Here is a 22,009-nt window from a genome sequence, read left to right on the forward strand (position 1 = left end):
CCAATATATATACCAACAAACCAATACATACAAACCAATATATATGCTAGGAAACCAATGTATAAACTGATAATCCAATATATACTCACAAACCGATATATACAAACCAACAGTTTAAAACCAATGTATATGCCATTAAACCAAGTAGTTTCTCCATAAACCAATATATATGTACAAAGTACATTATAATTATTTCCTGAACGGCTTCCCATACGTTCAGGCAGACAGCGCAGGGATACCCCTTTTAATACCTATAGACACAGGGGTGTGTGAAGGGTAAGACACACACATTACTCTCTGTTTAAAAACAGTGGTTTTATTAATCTATTATTATTTTTATTATCGTTTATGATATTTATAAATGTTTATTTTCCTATTCCAGGGTCTGAATATTGATGATTAACCTTTAAAGTTCATTGCTCTTCAAAGGGGTGCATAAATACATCATTGTGCTATGTTTATCATCTTTATTTTAGTCACATAACACCCCCCCCCCCCCCCCCAACCTTCAACAGTTAGGCAATTTAGGCCTTTAACTCCAGCAGCTCCTTCACTCGCTGATCCAAGAGCATGTGTTAGTAACTACTGCCCCCTAGTGGCCCTTCCACACTACGACATTAGAACAGGGTGCTGCGAGTGATGCTGTGAAGAGCCATGTCTGTAAAAGTGGAATCTGTTTCTAGAACCTTTACATCACATGGAGGTTGTTCTCTGTCCTTCAGTGCTCTCTCTATCAACAGCGTCCAATCAGAGCAGAGCTCATTTACATACACCAGTCTTAAAGGTACAGTAACGACAAGCATGTTCTGTTAATTCTGAGAGTTACACTTAGACTGGGGATTATTGATTATGAAATAGGAAATATCAGGGTCATAATGCAGAACATTCCATCCCTGCCCTATTTCAGATGTTTGTTTGTTTTTCACAATTAATGAGGGACTAAGAGGACGGACGCTGTGAAATGAACACGTTTATGACGCTGAATGCTGTAAAAACCACACGTCACACATTGCCCCCAGTGTGCAGGGCTTTACTCGCCTTTATTTCTGAAAACAGTGGGTTTGTTTATTTGTCTGTTTTTGGGAAACAGAGTAAACAACTTTCATCTTCCATTTAATCTCTCATATGTGGCTTGCATATTCAAAGTGTCTCTCTCTCTCGCCCCCTGCTGACCAGGGCTCCTTAAAACAGTGATGTCACAGACTTCATCTTCCTCGTCCCCTGGTAAAGACTCTGGGTGAAGTCAGAGTCGGTGCATATGAGAACAGAGCGGGAAATGTTCTGGAGTTTCTCCTGCACAGGCTCCGTCCCCCCTCACACCTAAAGCACGTGTGTCTCACGCAGAATATCTCCAGAGTTCATGTGTGAAAGTTAGAACAGAACATTGTTAGAAGACCCACAGAGAAAAGACTGTCCCCAACAGAAAACAGAGAGAACACTCTCCTGCACTGTCAGCTCTGACCAATGGTTGGTGGTGATGATTTTTGGTGTTTGGATTCTTCTCTCTGAAAACAAACCACTGAACAACCACTGAGTGTATGTGTGTGTGTGTGTGTTTGGGGGGGAGGTACATGATGTTTAAATGATGAATGATAAATATTGAAGGTGTGAGCTATGTTTATTTCCAGGCATGCGGTCATTTGCATAAAGAAGACTGGCCTAGCCTCAGTCAGACCTGAACAGTGTATCCCAGATGTGACCTTAAAGGCCAGATTAGAGGATCCCAGAGCACATTCCATTGTAAAATTATTGCTGTTTAAATAACGTCTCTTTTAAAAAGGACATGATTCAAAAAGCCCCACTGCCTCCAGATAAATCCAGTCTGTGGAAGGTCAGTGTAGCAGCATGAACTTTGGGTCTCGAGTCTTTGAGTCTTTCCGTCTCCTGGAGCCGTGGCTGTGTCTCGGCCCTGCAGAAGCCGGAGAATTCGAGGCATGGGTGGAGTTCTGGGACTGCGGATCCATCCGTTTGCTTCTGCTCCTGTGATGAGAGTGATGCCTGTGGGACGTCGCAGACTGCAGACGCTCCCTGGCCACTTTAGGCTTCACCGGCGCAGAAACAGGGGAAATGGGAGAAAGGGGAGAAACAGGAGAAGGTGTAGGAGAAGGAGAAGGAGACGGAGCGATGCTGGATAAAGCGTCCAGCGCCGGAGGAGGCACTGCCGGGGCTTTGGTCTGAGGACAGGGGCTCGAGAGAAATGGGGAGCGAGATGCCGTCTCCAGGAGACCTTTAGTTCCTTGGGTGCACTGAAGAGAGGAAGAGGAGAAAGGAGAGATGGAGGAAGAATGGGGACAATGTGGAGAGAAAGAGAAAGATGTTACAGATCAGTGAAGACTCATCATTTCTGGTTAATCGAATCACAAGAGGATGGAGATGTTCCTGATTTTACAAAAGACAGTCAGTCCTCATTTCTCTGATTCTGGGATGAACTCTGGGAGTCTTAGGGATGAAGTCTCAGCTCCAAGAGAAACCAGCAAAGTCAGAGAGCGGCGCGTGTCCCCTGCACACTAACAGACTTTAAACCTCACCTCTAGAAGATACTAGAGTTATTAAAGGCTGTAATCAATAAAACGGCTGGTGTTCCCTCTCCCAATTAAACGCTGACCCCTGCTGTAAACACTGACACTGCGAATCTGAGAGGGCAGCAGAAGAGGAATGCACCCCGTTCTGTGAAGACAGGCTTGTCGCAAATGTACAGTGGTCAGGTGCTTTCAGCTGATTGGTCGACACTGTGCAGCTGGTGTATGTGATTTGCATAAAGTTGAAACTCACTTTCCCACAATCCTCCACTCATTTTCATTAATCAATTCTTTAAAAAGTACAGGCACAAATCAGTGTACAGCAGACATTCTCCATACAAGAGTGAGAGACAGATGGTGAGAAAGATACAGAGAGAGACACAGAGGATGAGAGAGAGACAGTAAGAGACACACAGAGAGAAAGTGAGAGACAGAGATGGGGTACACACACAGTCAGCAGGTGATTAAAGTGTCTGTATGATGAAGATTGGTGTTGTGATGTCATAAAGCCAGTCAGGGAGATTGAGTGTTTTTCAGCAGCTGGAATCCCACAACAAACAGAGAATCATCAATTGGAGCAGGGCAACACACACACACACCTCTTGCAGGTGTTCAGTTGTGATTCGTGTACAGAACATGGACAGTGCTGCAGTTTGGGGTTTGACCAGCAGGGGGCAGGTCACTCGCAGCAGAAACTCGGAATGAAGTAAACATACATTAAACTCACTCACTGTTCAGACGTTTATTTATTTCATAAAAAATATTTAACTAAAGCAACAACAACAAAAAAAATAATAATAAAAATACTACAATACAAAACTCTCTTTCTCACACACCCTGCGCCCACAGATCAAGAGTGTTTCTCTGCGTCCTGTAAAGGCACGGAGCGCTGAGAGCTCCTTAAAACGTAATCCAACCCCTGAGTGTAAACAAACACTTATTAAAATACAGTGAACAGGGTCAGTACACAGTGCCCAGGAGGTCCTAGAGTGGACAGTGTCCGCTACAGAGACTATCCAATCAGAGTCCAGAACCGGGGCCGGGTCTGAGACAGTGAGGTTCATGAGCCCTCAGCGGCTCCTTGAGTCCAGACACTCCAGCTCTCAGAAGTAGATCATATTCATAATAATATTATCATTAATAATAATAATAATAAAGGCAGTGCTGAGGATACGATGCAGCTATCGGCGTCTGAACCCTGTGCAATGCTGCGGACAGCAGCAGGTTTCACTTCCACATTTTAGTCCAAAATTTATTTTCAGAACATTTGCATCTCCAGCGTCACCTGATTCTGAGTTAAAGTGACTGACGCTGGAAAGAAGAAGTTCTGAGAGGAAAAGGAGAAGTGCGCAGAACTCCATCACATCGCAACACTTTACCGTAAAACTCTCTATAAAACACCCCTGGGAAAATCCACTCTGCTTCTCAGAAAAGTCACAAATCGCTCTGCTCCAGTTTCACCTTCATCGCCACCTCCTACTTAACCTCCACCTCCTCCTCAACCTCCACCTCCTTCCTCAACCTCCATCTCAGACCACATTTCCATCTCCATCTTCTGCTTTTAATGCCACCCATTAACCTCCAAACTTACAGGAGGAAGTCTGGTCCCATTCACCTCCACTGCTCTGACTCCAGAAGCTGCCATACCTGCTCTTCCAGTGCTGAACCTTTAAGGTGGACTGGATGAAATGGGGCTGAGAGGCACCACATGTTTAAGGTGGTCTGGACTGGGCAGTAAAGGCAGACTACATGGATACAAAGGACTGTACCAGACAGGATGTAAGGTAGGGTTAAGGTGGACGGGAGATAGGGTTAAAGTGGACTGATGGAGGTTTATGTTAAGGGAGGTGAGACATGGGTTTGGTCCTTTTCGGAGACTCGTCCTACCATATTGATGTCATTTTTCGCTGCAGGCAACTCGATCTCAGAGGAGACGAGCACAGCCCTGTCCTCTGGGGGCACGAAGCCTCGTCTGTCAATCAAACTGGAACAAAAACAAAAGGGGAGGAGCCTAATTAAAACAGTGGACGTCAAAGGAGTGTGACTACTTTCTGTAACCGTGTGAGAAGGTTGTGTGTGTGGTTGGGTGGGGGGGGGGGGGGGGGGGTAAAGATAAATGTAACTATAGACACCTGGGAGACATCGGCCCACACAGAACTGAGGAGCAGTTTTTAAACACGCTGTTATAACTGTACGGGTTCCCCGTCTCTTCATTACCACTCTTCCCTGACCATGACCCTTTAATCTGAGAGAGAGAGAGAGAGAGAGAGAGAGAGAGAGAGAGAGAGAGAGACTGACTCAGTGGGAGTGATGCTGAGCGTGAGTTCAGTGTTATGTGAATACAGAAAATACACTATACAGGTTTGTAAACACTGCTAATGGTGCTTTTCCACTGCAGGGTCCCTACTCGTCTTTACTCTTCTTTTCCACTCCTCCAGCAGGTAAATCAGGTCCTGGTTCTGGAAGCGGGTTCTTGTTTAGTGGCTGTTCTCTCGTGGTTCAGAGTGAGTCGAGTAGGGAGTAAACCGTGGCGTGTAAACCTTGCAGAGCGCTGAGTGTCCAGAGAGAGTCGCCACTCTACGCCACGCAAACATCCAGCACCAACTCTCCATCTGTAAAATCTCTGTTTGTGTGAGTGAGTGAGAGAGAGAAAAGGTAAAGAACAGATACTCACGTCTTCATTTGTGGTCAGATTAGCAGCCACCAGGTAGGTATGGAAGCCCGAGAGGCCCAAAATAGACCAAACTGAAAAGAAGCACACCACCAGCTCCAGTGCAGTGAGGAGGAGTCAAGGACCACACACGCGCACACGCACACACATGCGCGCACACACGCACACACATGCGCGCACACACGCGCACACACAAAAAGGATATCTGGCCGGACTCTCCTGAAGCGCAAGCACCAGTCCGCGACCCCCCTGAGACCCTGTCCAACACAAATACAGTCGTCTGTAAAACTGACCATCACTAAACGTCACGTTTCTGTTTACTCTCTACAGAGACATCCAGCGGAACCCGGTTCTGTGAGAGCTACGTCCTCACACACAGGGCTTTATCCACTTTTTCAAAGTTATTCATCCACTCCCTCAGTTTTAAACACTCCTCACTTTTTATTCTGTAACAGCACTTACATTTCTATTTAATACATTTAACTTATATTTTACTGCCTTTTCATTTGTTTTTAATCGTAATGATCCTCTCCTCTCTGAGGAGTTACAGCTCAGGGATGTCCTAATGCTTTCAGCTGTTGCCCTTTGAATCATTTTTCATCACAGGATCAATCACAGGCTCGTGCTGGGGTCCTGAAACTTAGAGCTTGTGTGAACGAGAGCCCACAACAAAACAACTCTTTCAGAAATAACCGGACTGGTGTGGACAGGCCGTAAAATATCTTGAACTTGAAGCACACGCTCAGAGGGAAGCCCTGGAAACCTGAGTGGTCTTCTGTCAAGTTCTGGAACGCCATTCCTGCGTGTACATACTCAGAGCGATGTGAGTGGTCACGCAGCCGAAGATAAACGCAGTGAGGAACGACAGAGAGATGATAAACGTGTAGAAGAAGCGATAGTTTCTCTTCCCCACGCAGTTCCCCACCCAGGGACAGTGGTGATCAAAGCGCTCTGGAAAAGAGGAAACACAGTTACAGATCAGGCCATCAACTCAATACCACCTTAAACTCACAATACCTCCTTAAAATCAGCACAAGAACTGAGGATGCTCAGAACTCTGCTGAATAAACTACAACATCAATAAAGAGTTAAATATAAAACAGTGGAAGCTGGAGAAGGAGAAGCACTCTGCGGAGAACGTGTTCCCCTCTCCTCTTTAAACCAGATATGCTTAGACCTCTGCACACAGCTGTTTAACCTTCATTCCCTAAGGCGTAGAACCCAATCTAGAACACAACCTTTTAAAGGGAACGATTCATAAAAACTCTAAACACAGAATAACGCTCGGATCTCAGAGTCCACTGGTCTCCTCCTTGGTCAGTGCAGGCCAGCTCAGTTCTGTCTCTAACCCGACTCCACAGCAGTCCCACAGCAGCTGACCAATCAGAGCTCTCTGTGTTAGTGACTAGAGCCGCTCTGTAGCAGCTCTGCAACAGTCTGCAGTGATATCAGAGAAGCTGCTGGACTTTAGTTACATTTAGGGCCTCATTCTCCTTCAGAAGAGTTCCACAATAAGAGATCACCCCCAAATCTTCTGTGATATGGAGCTCAGCTCAGATTCTCATTCTGCAGAGTTCTGTTCACATTTACAGCGCCACCTTAAATGCTGCACCACGATGTAATTGCTTCACCATTTAAGGTGGAAGTATAAATTCACAGCTAACTTCTGAGACGTCAGCTGCTCTTCGTGCTGTTTTCTGCTTGTTCTGAAGGCCATAATCCACTGAAACTACATTAAACTCAGATAATACACTGGGGCTCAGAGTTTAAAGGAGGAAATGCTGATCAGTTATTTTAGTCAGTCCAGTCTGGACTCACCCACGCAGTTGTCACAGAGGCTGCAGTGGGAGGTGCGAGGGGGCCGGAAGATTTTACAGGTGAAACAATATTTCAGCTTCACCACCTGCTGATTGATGACCACCTCCTTCGTTCGCGGCGGAGGACGGTACGAGGACGAGGAGCCGACAGGGTTATCTGCAGAACAAACAAACATTAGCCAATCCATTAGCCAATCCACTTTAAACAGTGCTGTAGACACCAGTGTCACCACAACAAACCCACCACCTCAACGAAAAACAGAGACAGAAAAATACATTTTTAAAAAAAGGAGTGAATTCGGCCCTTTTCTTTACATTCATCTCTCAGTTATGATACATGTGTGTATGTGTGTGTGTGTGTGTTCTGACCGATCTGTTTCTCGATGTCTGCTGCCTCCTCAGCCGTTGCTCTGGGCAGAATTCCGGGGTCAGTGAAGCTGGTCTGAAGCAGAGAGACCAGGACAAAGACAAACAGAACTCCTCCGATCACCGGGATGCAACCGCTCAGGTGCTTCACCAGGAATGGACAACTGGAGAGAAACGGAGAAGATACGGAGCCTGAGAAACACTGAGCAATAACGGGCTCACTACCAAACTGAAGACTTCTCATCGGAAAATTCCTTCCACCTTAAAAATCATGCAGCTGTTACAACAGCCCCACACCGCCACCACCACCATCATCATCATCATCATCATCAGCCAGCCCCGGCCCCCAGGGAGCAATCAAAGGTTAGGGGTCTTGCTTGGCCGTGGATGTTGAGGGAGGAGACAGTGCAGTTCCTTCACTCCATTGTTAAGCTATAGTTGCCACAAGGAATGGTTCACCAAAAATTTTAATTTACTCCGTTTAACTCTCTTCATTCCAGCTGTAGCCCATCAGTCGAGACGTGTTTAGATCGTTTAAAAAACACACAAAGCATTCCAAACCTGTCCAGACATCAACATTTCAAACAAAGGTGTGTGAATTTTTTTTTTAGTGAACCGTCCCTGTGAAGAGACACAGGCTTCTCAACACTCCCCTTAATCCTCTGAGTGAGATGCAAACACTGAAACGGAGTGAGTTCTGGTTCTAAAGAAGCTTCCAGAGTCAGAGCCAGCAGACAGTGGAGGTGAACGGAACCAGATGTTCTCCTCTAAAAGCCCCTCACAGAAAGTGAGGACAGTAGACGGTGGGGAACAGTGAAGGTGAATTAAACCAGACGTCCTCCTCTAAAAGCCCCTCACAGAAAGTGAGGACAGCAGATGGTGAGGGACAGTGGACAGTGGAGGTGAACGAAACCAGACGTCCTCCTCTAAAAGCCCCTCACAGAAAGTGAGGACTAAATGGTGGGGGACACACAGCTGGTGTCTGACCATAGTTTGGAGGAGGCTTCTGACCATTTTCCCCTATTAAAAACAAGCCATAAAATACAATAAACCTGGTCATGAGCGCTACATAAAACAGCTACATTTGTGTTGACGTCTGGTTCCTATAATCATCACTGTATAGAATTTGAAGTCATATGTTTCTCGACAACAAATCGATAAACAACAAAATCAACAACACGTCTGAGTTTACATCACAACGGCAGATTTATGAGGAGACTTAAGAAGATATGTGTAATCGCCCTTTAAAATTAGTTACCGATAATATTATATTAAACAGAGCCAGCTGTTTCCAGATATTCAATACTCACTCAAAAATGAAGAACAACCCGCTGGTGACCAGAATGAGCCCTAGGGTGAGCGGTAGAACGCCGCTGTGCCGTGCCACGATGATTCTCCCGTCGCAGTAGAAGCGATTCTTACCCGGGAAAACCTCCCATTTCCTCTGCGGCCGAGAGCGCTTCTCCCCCGGGCGCGGAGGGGCCGCTGGAGCCGCCGGAGCCGCCGGAGCCCTTAGCGCCTGCGGGTTTATCTGCTGATACTCGCAGTTCTTCATGGTTCCACCGCCTCCTTGTTCCCCAGACTCGTTCTCACGGGTTCTCCATGAGGAACCTGTTTTAGACATGACGAGAATTGAGCAATCGTGTCATTACGCGTCACATCTCAGGCTTCTGCTTCTAATTAATCACTTCCACCTTAAATGGTGAAGTTACAGAACAGGCATGTAAGGAACTGAACATTCCACCTTAAACAGTGAAGTCGTTAACGTTACAGTAGCGCGATGTACCACCTTAAGCGATGTAGATGATTTGCCGCTCCACCTCAAGGTGTGCGGTTTGAAGCCTGGTGACACCTTAACTGATACAAGAGGGAATTCTATACATTTCCACCTTAAACTGTGTAGCAGTTGTATAATGAATCCTTATGAGACTTTCCTCTTCACCTCAAATGATGTTGTAAGTGGCGGCGTCCTGTGGAATTTTCACCAGCCCAGTAACAGCTGCAACATTTAAGGTGGAACAGGAAACAGTCGCGTTTTATATATATTTACTGCACGATCATTTAATGTGGACTGGAGAATGAAGCCGCGCTATTTAAGGTGGAAAGATAAATGGGTTTCACGTAATTACAGAATTTCAATTTAATTTAATAGTTCCATGATTTAAGGTGGAAGGAAATATTCGAATAGTGGGAAAGCTCGGTGCATGGACTCTAAAAATGCTTTTTTAAAAGTGCAACCACACCAGGGCTTCAGTGCAAGGCCATTTAAGGTGGAATGATAAACTGGATATAAGGAAACTTAAGCTTCCAGCCAGATAAACTGCTGCACTGTTTAAGGTGGAACGCATCATTGGAATCGCCACCTTCAGCTTTAGACATCAAAGCAAAACAACACACGCACGTGCCACAGTCGTTGCAACGCATTAATCTCTGCTGCACGAGCGCAGATAAACCCATGTTACGTAATCTGCATCTTAATCTACATACCCTTTGATTTGCGGGAGCCACTGACAGGTGCTGATGACTTTATAACAGCATGGAACACCAGAAAGGAAAGAAACAAATACATCCAACAACAAACGAATAAACAAACAGCCGCTTTGATCAGCAGCTCTTCCTCTTTGATGATGATGATGATGATAATCAAGGTGATATAAGCCCAGTGTTAGGATCTCTCCTCCTCGTTCCCGAGCAGAGTGATATAGTGATGTTTACCGCTGGCCTTATGGAGTACTGTACCGTGGAGAGACGATGACGTCTGCGTGACGGTGTACGAAGGCCCCCGCCCCTTTCGATCACCTGATTGCAGGTGAGAGTACTGTTTATTTTATGGCACAAGCATCCTCTCTGGAATGAAGGGTTTTACAGGCTCTAGAGGAAGCTTTTCACCACATATTGGAACATAGCTGTGAGGAACCCCATCACTCCAGAGAACACAGTTCCACTCTTCCACACACCAGAGGAACTCCATCACTCCAGAGAACACAGTTCCACTGTTCTGGGGGAGGGTTGGGTAATTTTCATCCACTGATCGTTTTACATGTTCTGAAACTGCCCTTATACTGACACCTGGTGGTCCGGATATGTCAGAGTTTCTGCACTAAACCCATCCCTGTTGTATAAAACTGCTCTGTGTATTATCCCCACTGTGTTAAGATCGACTGTGCTACAACGCCTCTGTCGCTAGATGGCGCCATTGAGTACGTTATGTCCAGGTATTTGTTCTCTTCCTCCCCTCCCTTCATTTTTGTTTAATTCTTTTTTTATGTTTATTTCTGTTACTGTTTCACTGAGGGTCCACTGTGTTCTGAAATGTTTAATTCTCATTTTACTGTTTGTCCTCTCCACTGTCCCCACGCGTCCAAACCAGAGACTCTGTCCCTTTAACCAGTTCTGAGTTTAAACACTGCTCTGGCATAGCAGCCAATCTCTCTCTCTGGCCTCTTTCTCTTTCTGTCTTCTCTCCCCTTTCTCCTCTTTTTTCTGTCCTCTTTCTTTTTCTCCTTTCTCCCCTGCTTTCTCTCTTTCTGTCTTCTCTCTCACTCTCCCTCCCTCCATTTTCTCACTTTCTCCTTTATCTCTGTCCTCTCTCCACTTTTCCTTTTACCATTCTCTCTGTACTCTCTCCATCTGTCTCTTTCTACCCGTTTCTTCTCGTTTTTCTTGTCCTCTCTATATCATTGTGTGAAGAGATAACAGAATGATAAACAGAGCGAGAGATGAGAGTCAGACTCAGACAAACCTGGATAATTAAAACTGTTAAAGAATTAATAACAATAAAAGTAGAAGGAAGACGGCATCCTATGCGGAGCGGAGGGTAGAAGGCTGTAAACTCGGATGGAGGGTCTGCTGTGGGGCTGCCATCGTCAACAAGGACACAGTGTCACTGATTTGAAGCACTTAGCAGAGCCCCCTTGTGGAGCATTTTTAAGTGTGAGTGTGTGTGTGTGTGTGTATGTGAGTGTTTGTGTGTGTGTGTGTGTTTGTGTTATTGCTTCGGTTTGTCACTGAGACAGAAGCTCTGCTGGTTGCCACAGCAACAGACTCATGACCTCTGACATTGGCGTCTGGTTCTATTCACCTCCACTGTCCACTGGTCTGACTCTGGAAGCCTCTCTGGAACATAGTGAAAATTCCTGTCTTTCTTTACGTCTTAAATATTTAATTACATAGATATTACACTTTAAAGTTGAGTACATTCCATTCTTCTCCAATATTGTATTATATATTTTTGTTTTGTTTTTAACCATTCAAAACTTTCACATGTCCAGACCTTTGCTGTTGCCCCGCTGCTGTTAAAGTGTGTAAAGAGAAGGAAAAGATGGATGATCAGCACACACAACATGACACAGCACACAAAGGGATTAGTGTCTGACCTGATTTACACCAAACACAACCTCACTCTTTCTTTAAGATGGGAGGGGGATGAGTGTATCCCCCAGACACAGCAACATACTTTATACAAATTTAAATATACATTTATTTTTTGTGTATGTAAAACATTTGCAGGATGACCCACTCCTACTCAAACTATAGAACAGACAAACAGCCAACAATTTATTGTCTACTTAATATTTATGTAGTATCTTCTTAATTTCCCTGTAGTATCTTCTTAATTCCTCTGTAGTCTCCTTAATATTTCTGTAGTGTCTCCTTAATATCTGTCACACCTTCGTCCTGTCAGTCTGTTGTCCCCGCCATGTGCTTTATTCGCACATGGCTATGTTTTGTTTATATCCTTGTCTCCGCCCTCGTCCGTGTCATGTGTCAGCCCGTACTCGTTATCTGTCCAGGTGTGTCTCGTTTGTGTCTGTATTTAAGCCCTCTTGTGTCACGTCCTGTTTGTCGTACATTTCTCATTTCTCTTTTCTCATGTCTAGTCGGTCGTGTTTTCGAGTCTGTCCGTCTGTCTCCACAGTTTCTCCGTGTCTGTTTCCCTAGTCGTTGTTTCGTGTCGTAGTTCCTTTTCCTCTCTCGTTCCTTCGTTTTGTCTTTAGTCTGTCAGTCCCGTTTGCCCTGTTTAGCTCCCCTTGTTTAGTTTAGCCTGGTTAGCTCCCTGTTTGTTTTCGTTTTGTTAAGGTCTCTGTTTTGTTGTTTTCCTTTATTAAAAAGCTGTGTTTTAGCGAGTGCGTCCGCCTCCCTCAATCCGCCCCTCGCTCCTGACAGAATGTACGACCCCCAGGACGCAGCTAGCACAGACTATTATCTCAAGGGATGTGCCGTTCGCCGGACTCCATTCCGCACAGGCCCCAAAGATCCTGTGGGGGAGGCTTTGAAAGCGGCCTCGGAATGGAGTCGCCGGCTCCAGCTCCTGCCTGGCGCTGCTCCGGATCCTATAGCGGAGGAGTCGACTCGGGAATCGAGTAGTTGCGCCGGCGGGAGTCGAAAGAGTCGGCGGAAGAACCGTGCTGGAGTTCCCCCCTCGCTGGAGGATTACCCCCTCAGGTCCGGGGAAATTTTTGGGGGGGCGTTAAGGGTAGGGGCTGTTGGCCTCACCTCCGTAGCTCTGAGGTCTGAGGCTAACAGGGGCGCACCTCGAGGTGATCTAATGGGTGCGCCTGTGAAACCCCCTAAACCCTTTACAGCTCCAGCGCGAGCCCGGCGAGCAGCACAAACTCCTGTCTTCGTGAGCGCGACGCGCGCCTCTCCTGCCTCCGAGGACGACGTCGCAGGTTCCCCTGCCTCCGAGGACGACGTCGCAGGTTCCCCTGCCTCCGAGGACGATGTCGCAGGTTCCCCTGCCTCCGAGGACGACGTCGCAGGTTCCCCTGCCTCCGAGGACGACGTCGCAGGTTCCCCTGCCTCCGAGGACGACGTCGCAGGTTCCCCTGCCTCCGTGGACGACGTCGCTGCAGGTTCCCCTGCCTCCGTGGACGACGTCGTTGCAGGTTCCCCTGCCTCCGTGGACGACGTCGCTGCAGGTTCCCCTGCCTCCGTGGACGACGTCGCTGCAGGTTCCCCTGCCCCCGTGGACGACGTCGCAGGTTCCCCTGCCCCCGTGGACGTTGCTGCGGGGCTTCCAGTGTCCGTGATGGCGGCGCCCGCCGCTCCAGTGTCCGTGATGGCGGCGCCCGCCGCTCCAGTGTCCGTGATGGCGGCGCCCGCCGCTCCAGTGTCCGTGATGGCGGCGCCCGCCGCTCCAGTGTCCGTGATGGCGGCACCCGCCGCTCCAGTGTCCGTGATGGCGGCACCCGCCGCTCCTGTCCCCGTGATGGCGGCACCCGCCGCTCCTGTCCCCGTGATGGCGGCACCCGCCGCTCCTGTCCCCGTGACTATGACGGCACCCGCCGCTCCTGTCCCCGTGACTATGGCGGCACCCGCCGCTCCAGTCCCCGTGACTATGGCGGCACCCGCCGCTCCAGTCCCCGTGACTATGGCGGCACCCGCCGCTCCAGTCCCCGTGACTATGGCGGCACCCGCCGCTCCAGTCCCCGTGAATATGGCGGCACCCGCCGCTCCTGTCCCCGTGATGGCGGCACCCGCCGCTCCTGTCCCCGTGACTATGGCGGCACCCGCCTCTCCTGTCCCCGTGACTGTGGCTACGGCCTCTCCTGTCCCCGTGACTGTGGCTACGGCCTCTCCTGTCCCCGTGACTGTGGCTACGGCCGCTCCTGTCCATGTCCGTAGGACGGCCCGAAGGACTTCAGGGCCGATCCCCAGAACTGTGCCCAGGCTGGTTCCTCAGACTGCCACACAGACATTAGCCAGTCCTGGGCACCGCCCTGTTATTTTGGTTCCCTTGTCTGTCCCTGTCCTGGTTCCCATCTCTGTTCTTGTCCCTGTACCCGTGTCTGCCTTTGTGTCTGTCCCGGTCCCTGTCACTGTGTTCGTGTCTGTCCCCCTGAATGTCTTGGTCCCTGTTCCCCTACCTAGTCCAGTCCAGTCCCCTGTGAGCCCTGTCCAGTCCCCTGTGAGCCCTGTCCAGTCCCCTGTCAGCCCTGTCCAGTCCCCTGTCAGCCCTGTCCAGTCTATGTTTCAAACCCCTGTCCAGTCTCAAGTCTCGTCACCTGTCCAGTCACCGTTTCAACCCTCTGTCCTGTCTCCATTCCAGTCCCCTGTCCTGTCACCTGCCCAAGTCCAGTCTCCTGTGAGTCATGTCCAGTCCCCGTTTCAACCCTTTGTCCGGTCTCATGTTCAGTCCCCTGTTAGTCATGTCAAGTCTCCGTATCCGTCCCATGTTCAGTCCCCTGTCTTGTCTCCAGTCCAGTCTCCCGTCAATTCCCATGTGTCAACTCCTGTCCTGTCCAGTCCGTTCTCGTCTCTTGTTGCCCCCCTTTGTCAGTCTCCTGTCATGTCCCATGTCCCGTCTCATATATTCGGTCCTGTCGTGTCCCCAGCTCCTGTGTCGGTTCCCGTCCTGTCCTGAGTCCTGTCTCCTGTTGGTTTGTTGTCCTGTCTTGTTTTTCGTGCCCTCTCCTGCGCCAGCTCCTGGGGGGTTTAGGAGTACGCGCCCGGGAGTTGTGCGTTCTTGGGGGGGGCATCTGTCACGCCTTCGTCCTGTCAGTCTGTTGTCCCCGCCATGTGCTTTATTCGCACATGGCTATGTTTTGTTTATATCCTTGTCTCCGCCCTCGTCCGTGTCATGTGTCAGCCCGTACTCGTTATCTGTCCAGGTGTGTCTCGTTTGTGTCTGTATTTAAGCCCTCTTGTGTCACGTCCTGTTTGTCGTACATTTCTCATTTCTCTTTTCTCATGTCTAGTCGGTCGTGTTTTCGAGTCTGTCCGTCTGTCTCCACAGTTTCTCCGTGTCTGTTTCCCTAGTCGTTGTTTCGTGTCGTAGTTCCTTTTCCTCTCTCGTTCCTTCGTTTTGTCTTTAGTCTGTCAGTCCCGTTTGCCCTGTTTAGCTCCCCTTGTTTAGTTTAGCCTGGTTAGCTCCCTGTTTGTTTTCGTTTTGTTAAGGTCTCTGTTTTGTTGTTTTCCTTTATTAAAAAGCTGTGTTTTAGCGAGTGCGTCCGCCTCCCTCAATCCGCCCCTCGCTCCTGACAATATCTCTGTAGTATTTCCTTAATTTCTCTGTAGTCCCCTTAATATCTCTGTAGTGTCTCCTTAATATCTCTGTAGTCTACTTAATGTCAGGAATCACGGGCCAGACTGACGGAGGTGGACGCACTTGCTAAAATACAGTGAGTTTAATTTAACAAAAGATATAACAAAACAAAGACAGGCAAAAGTGGGAACAACAAGACTAGGAAATTAAACAAAACGACATGACTTGGAATGGAAAGAAACAACACGACATGACTAGGAACAGGAAATACACAAAACGACAAAACTAGGAAACAATAACGACCTGACTTGAAGTGGGAGAGAAACAACACGACATGACTTAGGAACAAACAAAGGTGAAATGTCCAACAAGAGGAAGTGAGAGAAGGGGGCTTAAATACAAAACACAGACGAGACGCACCTGAGACAGATAACGAGGGGGCAGGGTAACAAATGAAACACAGACAAGGAGGCCGAACAAAGGCGGGACATGGGAGGAGACAAGGACAACAACAGACAGAGCCATGTGCAAAGAGAGCACATGGCGAGGAAAACAGGCATGACAAGACGAGGGCATGACAGATACCCCACCCCGGACACGAAATTCCCGAGGCGCGTACACCTAAACCCCCCAGGAGCTGGCACAGGAGAGGGCACGGAAAACAAGACTCAGGACAAGACAAGAACAGACACAGGAGCTGGGGACATGACAGGACCGGAAATAAGAGACTGGACTCGGGACAGGACAGGAGACTGACAAAGGGTAGTGACAGGAGACTAAACAAGAGACTGGACAGGTAACTTACAAAATGAAACAGGAGACGGGACTAGGGACTGGAATGGACTAGACAGGACGGGATTGGAAACACAAGACTTGACAGGAGACTGGGGTTGTATATTAGACAGGAACTGTGACAAGACTGTGGACTGAACAGGTTTAGAGACAGAAGACTGGACAGGGGCAGGTGACAGGACAGGGGACTGGAATGGAGACAGAACAGGTGGCAGAACTGGGTACTGGGACTGGACAGGAGCAGAGACTGGTGACAAGACAGGGGACAAGACACTGGACTGGATAGGAACAGAAACATTAGACTGGACACTGAGTGGGTACAGGAACTGGACAGGGGACTGAACTTGAGATAGGACAGGTGGTTGAATTGGGGACTGGACTGGAGACAAGACAGGAGAAGAGACAGGTGACACGACACTAGACTGAAACGGGGACTGAACTGGATTAGTAACAGGGGACTGGACAGGACTTGGCTGGGGAACAGGGACCAGGACGTTTACAGGGACAGACACGAACACAGTGACAGGGACGGGAACAGAGACGAAGGCAGACACAGGTACAGGGACAAGGACAGAGACAGGAACTACGACAGGAACAGACATGGGAATCAAAATAACAGGGGGGTGCCCAGGACTGGCCAAAGTCTGTGGGGCTGTCTGAGGAACCAGTCGGGGCACAGTTCTGGGGATCAGCCCCGAAGTCCTTGGGGCCGACCTACGGACACGACCTGAAGCAGCCGGAGCCACAGTCATGGATGCAGAAGCGGCCGGAGCCACAGTCACGGGTGCATTAGCGGCCGGAGCCACAGTGTCGGGTGCAGAGGCAGCGGGAGACGCTGCCTTCGCAGGAACAGACGCAGCAGGGGATGTCGCCTTCGCAGGGACAGGAGCAGCTGAGGAAGCCGCCTTCGCTGGGACAGGAGCGGCTGAGGAAGCCGCCTTCGCAGGGACAGGAGCGGCTGAGGAAGCCGCCTTCGCTGGGACAGGAGCGGCCGAGGAAGCCGCCTTCGCAGGGACAGGAGCGGCTGAATAAGCCGCCTTAGCAGGGACAGGAGTGGCTGAGGAAGCCACCTTCGCAGGGACAGGAGCGGCTGAATAAGCCGCCTTCGCAGGGACAGGAGGGGCTGAGGAAGCCGCCTTCTCTGGGACAGGAGCGGCTGAGGAAGCCGCCTTCGCTGGGACAGGAGCGGCTGCATAAGCCGCCTTCGCAGGGACAGGAGTGGTTGAGGAAGCCGCCTTCGCAGGGACAGGAGCGGCTGAGGAAGCCGCCTTCGCAGGGACAGGAGCGGCTGAGGAAGCCGCCTTCGCAGGGACAGGAGCGGCTGAGGAAGCCGCCTTCGCAGGGACAGGAGCGGCTGAATAAGCCGCCTTCGCAGGGACAGGAGCGGCTGAATAGGCCGCCTTCGCAGGGACAGGAGCGGCTGAGGAAGCCGCCTTCGCAGGGACAGGAGCGGCTGAATAAGCCGCCTTCGCAGGGACAGGAGCGGCTGAGGAAGCCGCCTTCGCAGGGACAGGAGCGGCTGAATAAGCCGCCTTCACAGGGACAGGAGTGGCTGAGGAAGCCGCCTTCGCAGGGACAGGAGCGGCTGAGGAAGCCGCCTTCTCTGGGAAAGGAGCGGCTGAGGAAGCCGCCTTCGCAGGGACAGGAGCGGCTGAGGAAGCCGCCTTCGCAGGGACAGGAGCGGCTGAGGAAGCCGCCTTTTCTGGGAAAAGAGCGGCTGAATAAGCCGCCTTCGCAGGGACAGTAGCGGCTGAGGAAGCCGCCTTCTCTGGGAAAGGAGCAGCTGAATAAGCCGCCTTCACAGGGACAGGAGCTGCTGAGGAAGCCGCCTTCGCAGAGACAGTAGCGGCTGAGGAAGCCGCCTTCGCAGGGACAGGAGCGGCTGAGGAAGCCGCCTTCGCAGGGACAGGAGCGGCTGAGGAAACCGCCTTCGCTGGGACAGGAGCGGCTGAATAAGCCGCCTTCGCAGGGACAGGAGCGGCTGAGGAAACCGCCTTCGCTGGGACAGGAGCGGCTGAGGAAGCCACCTTCGCAGGGTCAGGAGCGGCTGAATAAGCCGCCTTCGCAGGGACAGGAGCGGCTGAGGAAACCGCCTTCGCTGGGACAGGAGCGGCTGAGGAAGCCGCCTTCGCAGGGACAGGAGCGGCTGAGGAAGCCGCCTTCGCAGGGACAGGAGCGGCTGAATAAGCCACCTTAGCAGGGACAGGAGTGGCTGAGGAAGCCGCCTTCGCAGGGACAGGAGCGGCTGAGGAAGCCGCCTTCGCAGGGACAGTAGCGGCTGAGGAAGCCGCCTTCGCAGGGACAGGAGCGGCTGAGGAAGCCACCTTCGCAGGGACAGGAGCGGCTGAATAAGCCGCCTTCGCAGGGACAGGAGGGGCTGAGGAAGCCGCCTTCTCTGGGACAGGAGCGGCTGAGGAAGCCGCCTTCGCTGGGACAGGAGCGGCTGCATAAGCCGCCTTCGCAGGGACAGGAGTGGTTGAGGAAGCCGCCTTCGCAGGGACAGGAGCGGCTGAGGAAGCCGCCTTCGCAGGGACAGGAGCGGCTGAGGAAGCCGCCTTCGCAGGGACAGGAGCGGCTGAATAAGCCGCCTTCGCAGGGACAGGAGCGGCTGAATAGGCCGCCTTCGCAGGGACAGGAGCGGCTGAGGAAGCCGCCTTCGCAGGGACAGGAGCGGCTGAATAAGCCGCCTTCGCAGGGACAGGAGCGTCTGAGGAAGCCGCCTTCGCAGGGACAGGAGCGGCTGAGGAAGCCGCCTTCGCAGGGACAGGAGCGGCTGAATAAGCCGCCTTCGCAGGGACAGGAGCGGCTGAATAGGCCGCCTTCGCAGGGACAGGAGCGGCTGAGGAAGCCGCCTTCGCAGGGACAGGAGCGGCTGAATAAGCCGCCTTCGCAGGGACAGGAGCGGCTGAGGAAGCCGCCTTCTCTGGGAAAGGAGCGGCTGAGGAAGCCGCCTTCGCAGGGACAGGAGCGGCTGAGGAAGTTGCCTTCGCAGGGACAGGAGCGGCTGAGGAAGCCGCCTTCTCTGGGAAAGGAGCGGCTGAGGAAGCCGCCTTCGCAGGGACAGGAGCGGCTGAGGAAGCCGCCTTCGCAGGGACAGTAGCGGCTGAGGAAGCCGCCTTCGCAGGGACAGGAGCGGCTGAGGAAGCCACTTTCGCAGGGACAGGAGCGGATGAATAAGCCGCCTTCTCTGGGACTGGAGCGGCTGAATAAGCCACCTTAGCAGGGACAGGAGTGGCTGAGGAAGCCACCTTCGCAGGGACAGGAGTGGCTGAGGAAGCCGCCTTCGCAGGGACAGGAGCGGCTGAGGAAGCCGCCTTTGCCGGGACAGGAGCGGCTGAGGAAGCCGCCTTCGCAGGGACAGGAGCGGCTGAGGAAGCCGCCTTCTCTGGGAAAGGAGCGGCTGAATAAGCCGCCTTCACAGGGACAGGAGCTGCTGAGGAAGCCGCCTTCGCAGGGACAGTAGCGGCTGAGGAAGCCGCCTTCGCAGGGACAGGAGCAGCTGAGGAAGCCGCCTTCGCAGGGACAGGAGCGGCTGAGGAAGCCGCCTTCTCTGGGAAAGGAGCGGCTGAATAAGCCGCCTTCACAGGGACAGGAGCTGCTGAGGAAGCCGCCTTCGCAGGGACAGTAGCGGCTGAGGAAGCCGCCTTCGCAGGGACAGGAGCGGCTGAGGAAGCCGCCTTCGCAGGGACAGGAGCGGCTGAGGAAACCGCCTTCGCTGGGACAGGAGCGGCTGAATAAGCCGCCTTCGCAGGGACAGGAGCGGCTGAGGAAGCCGCCTTCGCTTGGACAGGAGCGGCTGAGGAAGCTGCCTTCGCTTGGACAGGAGCGGCTGAGGAAGCCGCCTTCGCTGGGACAGGAGCGGCTGAGGAAGGCGCCGTCGCTGGGCTGAGGAAGCCACCTTCTCTGGGACAGGAGCAGCTGAATAAGCCGCCTTCTCTGGGAAAGGAGCGGCTGAATAAGCCGCCTTCTCTGGGAAAGGAGCGGCTGAGGAAGCCGTTGTTGCAGGGACAGGAGCGGCTGAGGAAGCCGCCTTCGCAGGGACAGGAGCGGCTGAGGAAGCCGCCTTTTCTGGGAAAAGAGCGGCTGAATAAGCCGCCTTCGCAGGGACAGTAGCGGCTGAGGAAGCCGCCTTCTCTGGGAAAGGAGCAGCTGAATAAGCCGCCTTCACAGGGACAGGAGCTGCTGAGGAAGCCGCCTTCGCAGAGACAGTAGCGGCTGAGGAAGCCGCCTTCGCAGGGACAGGAGCGGCTGAGGAAGCCGCCTTCGCAGGGACAGGAGCGGCTGAGGAAACCGCCTTCGCTGGGACAGGAGCGGCTGAATAAGCCGCCTTCGCAGGGACAGGAGCGGCTGAGGAAACCGCCTTCGCTGGGACAGGAGCGGCTGAGGAAGCCACCTTCGCAGGGTCAGGAGCGGCTGAATAAGCCGCCTTCGCAGGGACAGGAGCGGCTGAGGAAACCGCCTTCGCTGGGACAGGAGCGGCTGAGGAAGCCGCCTTCGCAGGGACAGGAGCGGCTGAGGAAGCCGCCTTCGCAGGGACAGGAGCGGCTGAGGAAACCGCCTTCGCTGGGACAGGAGCGGCTGAATAAGCCGCCTTCGCAGGGATAGGAGCGGCTGAGGAAACCGCCTTCGCTGGGACAGGAGCGGCTGAGGAAGCCGCCTTCGCAGGGTCAGGAGCGGCTGAATAAGCCGCTTTCGCAGGGACAGGAGCGGCTGAATAAGCCGCCTTCGCTGGGACAGGAGCGGCTGAGGAAGCCGCCTTCGCAGAGACAGTAGCGGCTGAGGAAGCCGCCTTCGCAGGGACAGGAGCGGCTGAGGAAGCCGCCTTCGCAAGGACAGGAGCGGCTGAGGAAACCGCCTTCGCTGGGACAGGAGCGGCTGAATAAGCCGCCTTCGCAGGGACAGGAGCGGCTGAGGAAACCGCCTTCGCTGGGACAGGAGCGGCTGAGGAAGCCACCTTCGCAGGGTCAGGAGCGGCTGAACAAGCCGCCTTCGCAGGGACAGGAGCGGCTGAGGAAACCGCCTTCGCTGGGACAGGAGCGGCTGAGGAAGCCGCCTTCGCTGGGACAGGAGCGGCTGAGGAAGCCGCCTTCGCAGGGACAGGAGCGGCTGAGGAAGCCGCCTTCGCAGGGACAGGAGCGGCTGAGGAAACCGCCTTCGCTGGGACAGGAGCGGCTGAATAAGCCGCCTTCGCAGGGACAGGAGCGGCTGAGGAAACCGCCTTCGCAGGGACAGGAGCGGCTGAGGAAACCGCCTTTGCTGGGACAGGAGCGGCTGAATAAGCCGCTTTCGCAGGGACAGGAGCGGCTGAATAAGCCGCCTTCGCAGGGACAGAAGCGGCTGAGGAAGCCGCCTTCGCAGGGACAGGAGCGGCTGAGGAAGCCGCCTTCGCAGGGACAGGAGCGGCTGAATTAGCCGCCTTCGCTGGGACAGGAGCGGCTGAGGAAGCCGCCTTCGCTGGGCTGAGGAAGCCACCTTCTCTGGGACAGGAGCAGCTGAATAAGCCGCCTTCTCTGGGAAAGTAGCGGCTGAATAAGCCGCCTTCTCTGGGAAAGGAGCAGCTGAGGAAGCCGCCTTTGCCGGGACAGGAGCGGCTGAGGAAGCCGCCTTCGCAGGGACAGGAGCGGCTGAGGAAGCCGCCTTCTCTGGGAAAGGAGCGGCTGAATAAGCCGCCTTCGCAGGGACAGGAGCGGCTGAGGAAGCCGCCTTCGCAGGGACAGGAGCGGCTGAGGAAGCCGCCTTCGCAGGGACAGGAGCGGCTGAGAAAGCCGCCTTCGCAGGGACAGGAGCGGCTGAGGAAGCCGCCTTCGCAGGGACAGGAGCGGCTGAGGAAGCCGCCTTCTCTGGGAAAGGAGCGGCT

General features: G+C 52.4%; 1 protein-coding gene across 1 annotated transcript; it reads right to left on the minus strand.

The window, feature by feature from the left end:
• Window positions 1–1,033: 1,033 nt before the first annotated feature.
• On the minus strand, window positions 1,034–10,303 carry zdhhc18b (zinc finger DHHC-type palmitoyltransferase 18b). Its single transcript, XM_066674451.1, has 10 exons — window positions 9,861–10,303; window positions 8,684–8,984; window positions 7,377–7,537; window positions 7,009–7,164; window positions 6,004–6,141; window positions 5,396–5,447; window positions 5,194–5,296; window positions 4,652–4,764; window positions 4,407–4,503; window positions 1,034–2,246 (listed from the first exon to the last, which is right to left on the minus strand). The coding sequence occupies exons 1-10, from the start codon at window positions 9,940–9,942 to the stop codon at window positions 1,833–1,835; spliced, it is 1,617 nt and encodes a 538-aa protein (XP_066530548.1). The 5' UTR covers window positions 9,943–10,303; the 3' UTR covers window positions 1,034–1,832.
• Between the last annotated feature and the right edge of the window lie 11,706 nt (window positions 10,304–22,009).

This window comes from Hoplias malabaricus, chromosome 6 (assembly GCF_029633855.1).
Source record: "Hoplias malabaricus isolate fHopMal1 chromosome 6, fHopMal1.hap1, whole genome shotgun sequence".
Classification (NCBI taxonomy): Eukaryota; Metazoa; Chordata; class Actinopteri; order Characiformes; family Erythrinidae; genus Hoplias; species Hoplias malabaricus.

Coding starts and splice junctions, on each gene's coding strand:
- zdhhc18b (XM_066674451.1), bottom strand. CDS start 9,942: ATGTATTTGTTTCTTTCCTTTCTGGTGTTCCATGCTGTTATAAAGTCA. Junction 4,504..4,651: donor TGTGGGCCGATGTCTCCCAG/GTGTCTATAGTT, acceptor TTTTTGTTCCAG/TTTGATTGACAGACGAGGCT. Junction 2,247..4,406: donor CGAAAAATGACATCAATATG/GTAGGACGAGTC, acceptor TCCTCTCTTCAG/TGCACCCAAGGAACTAAAGG.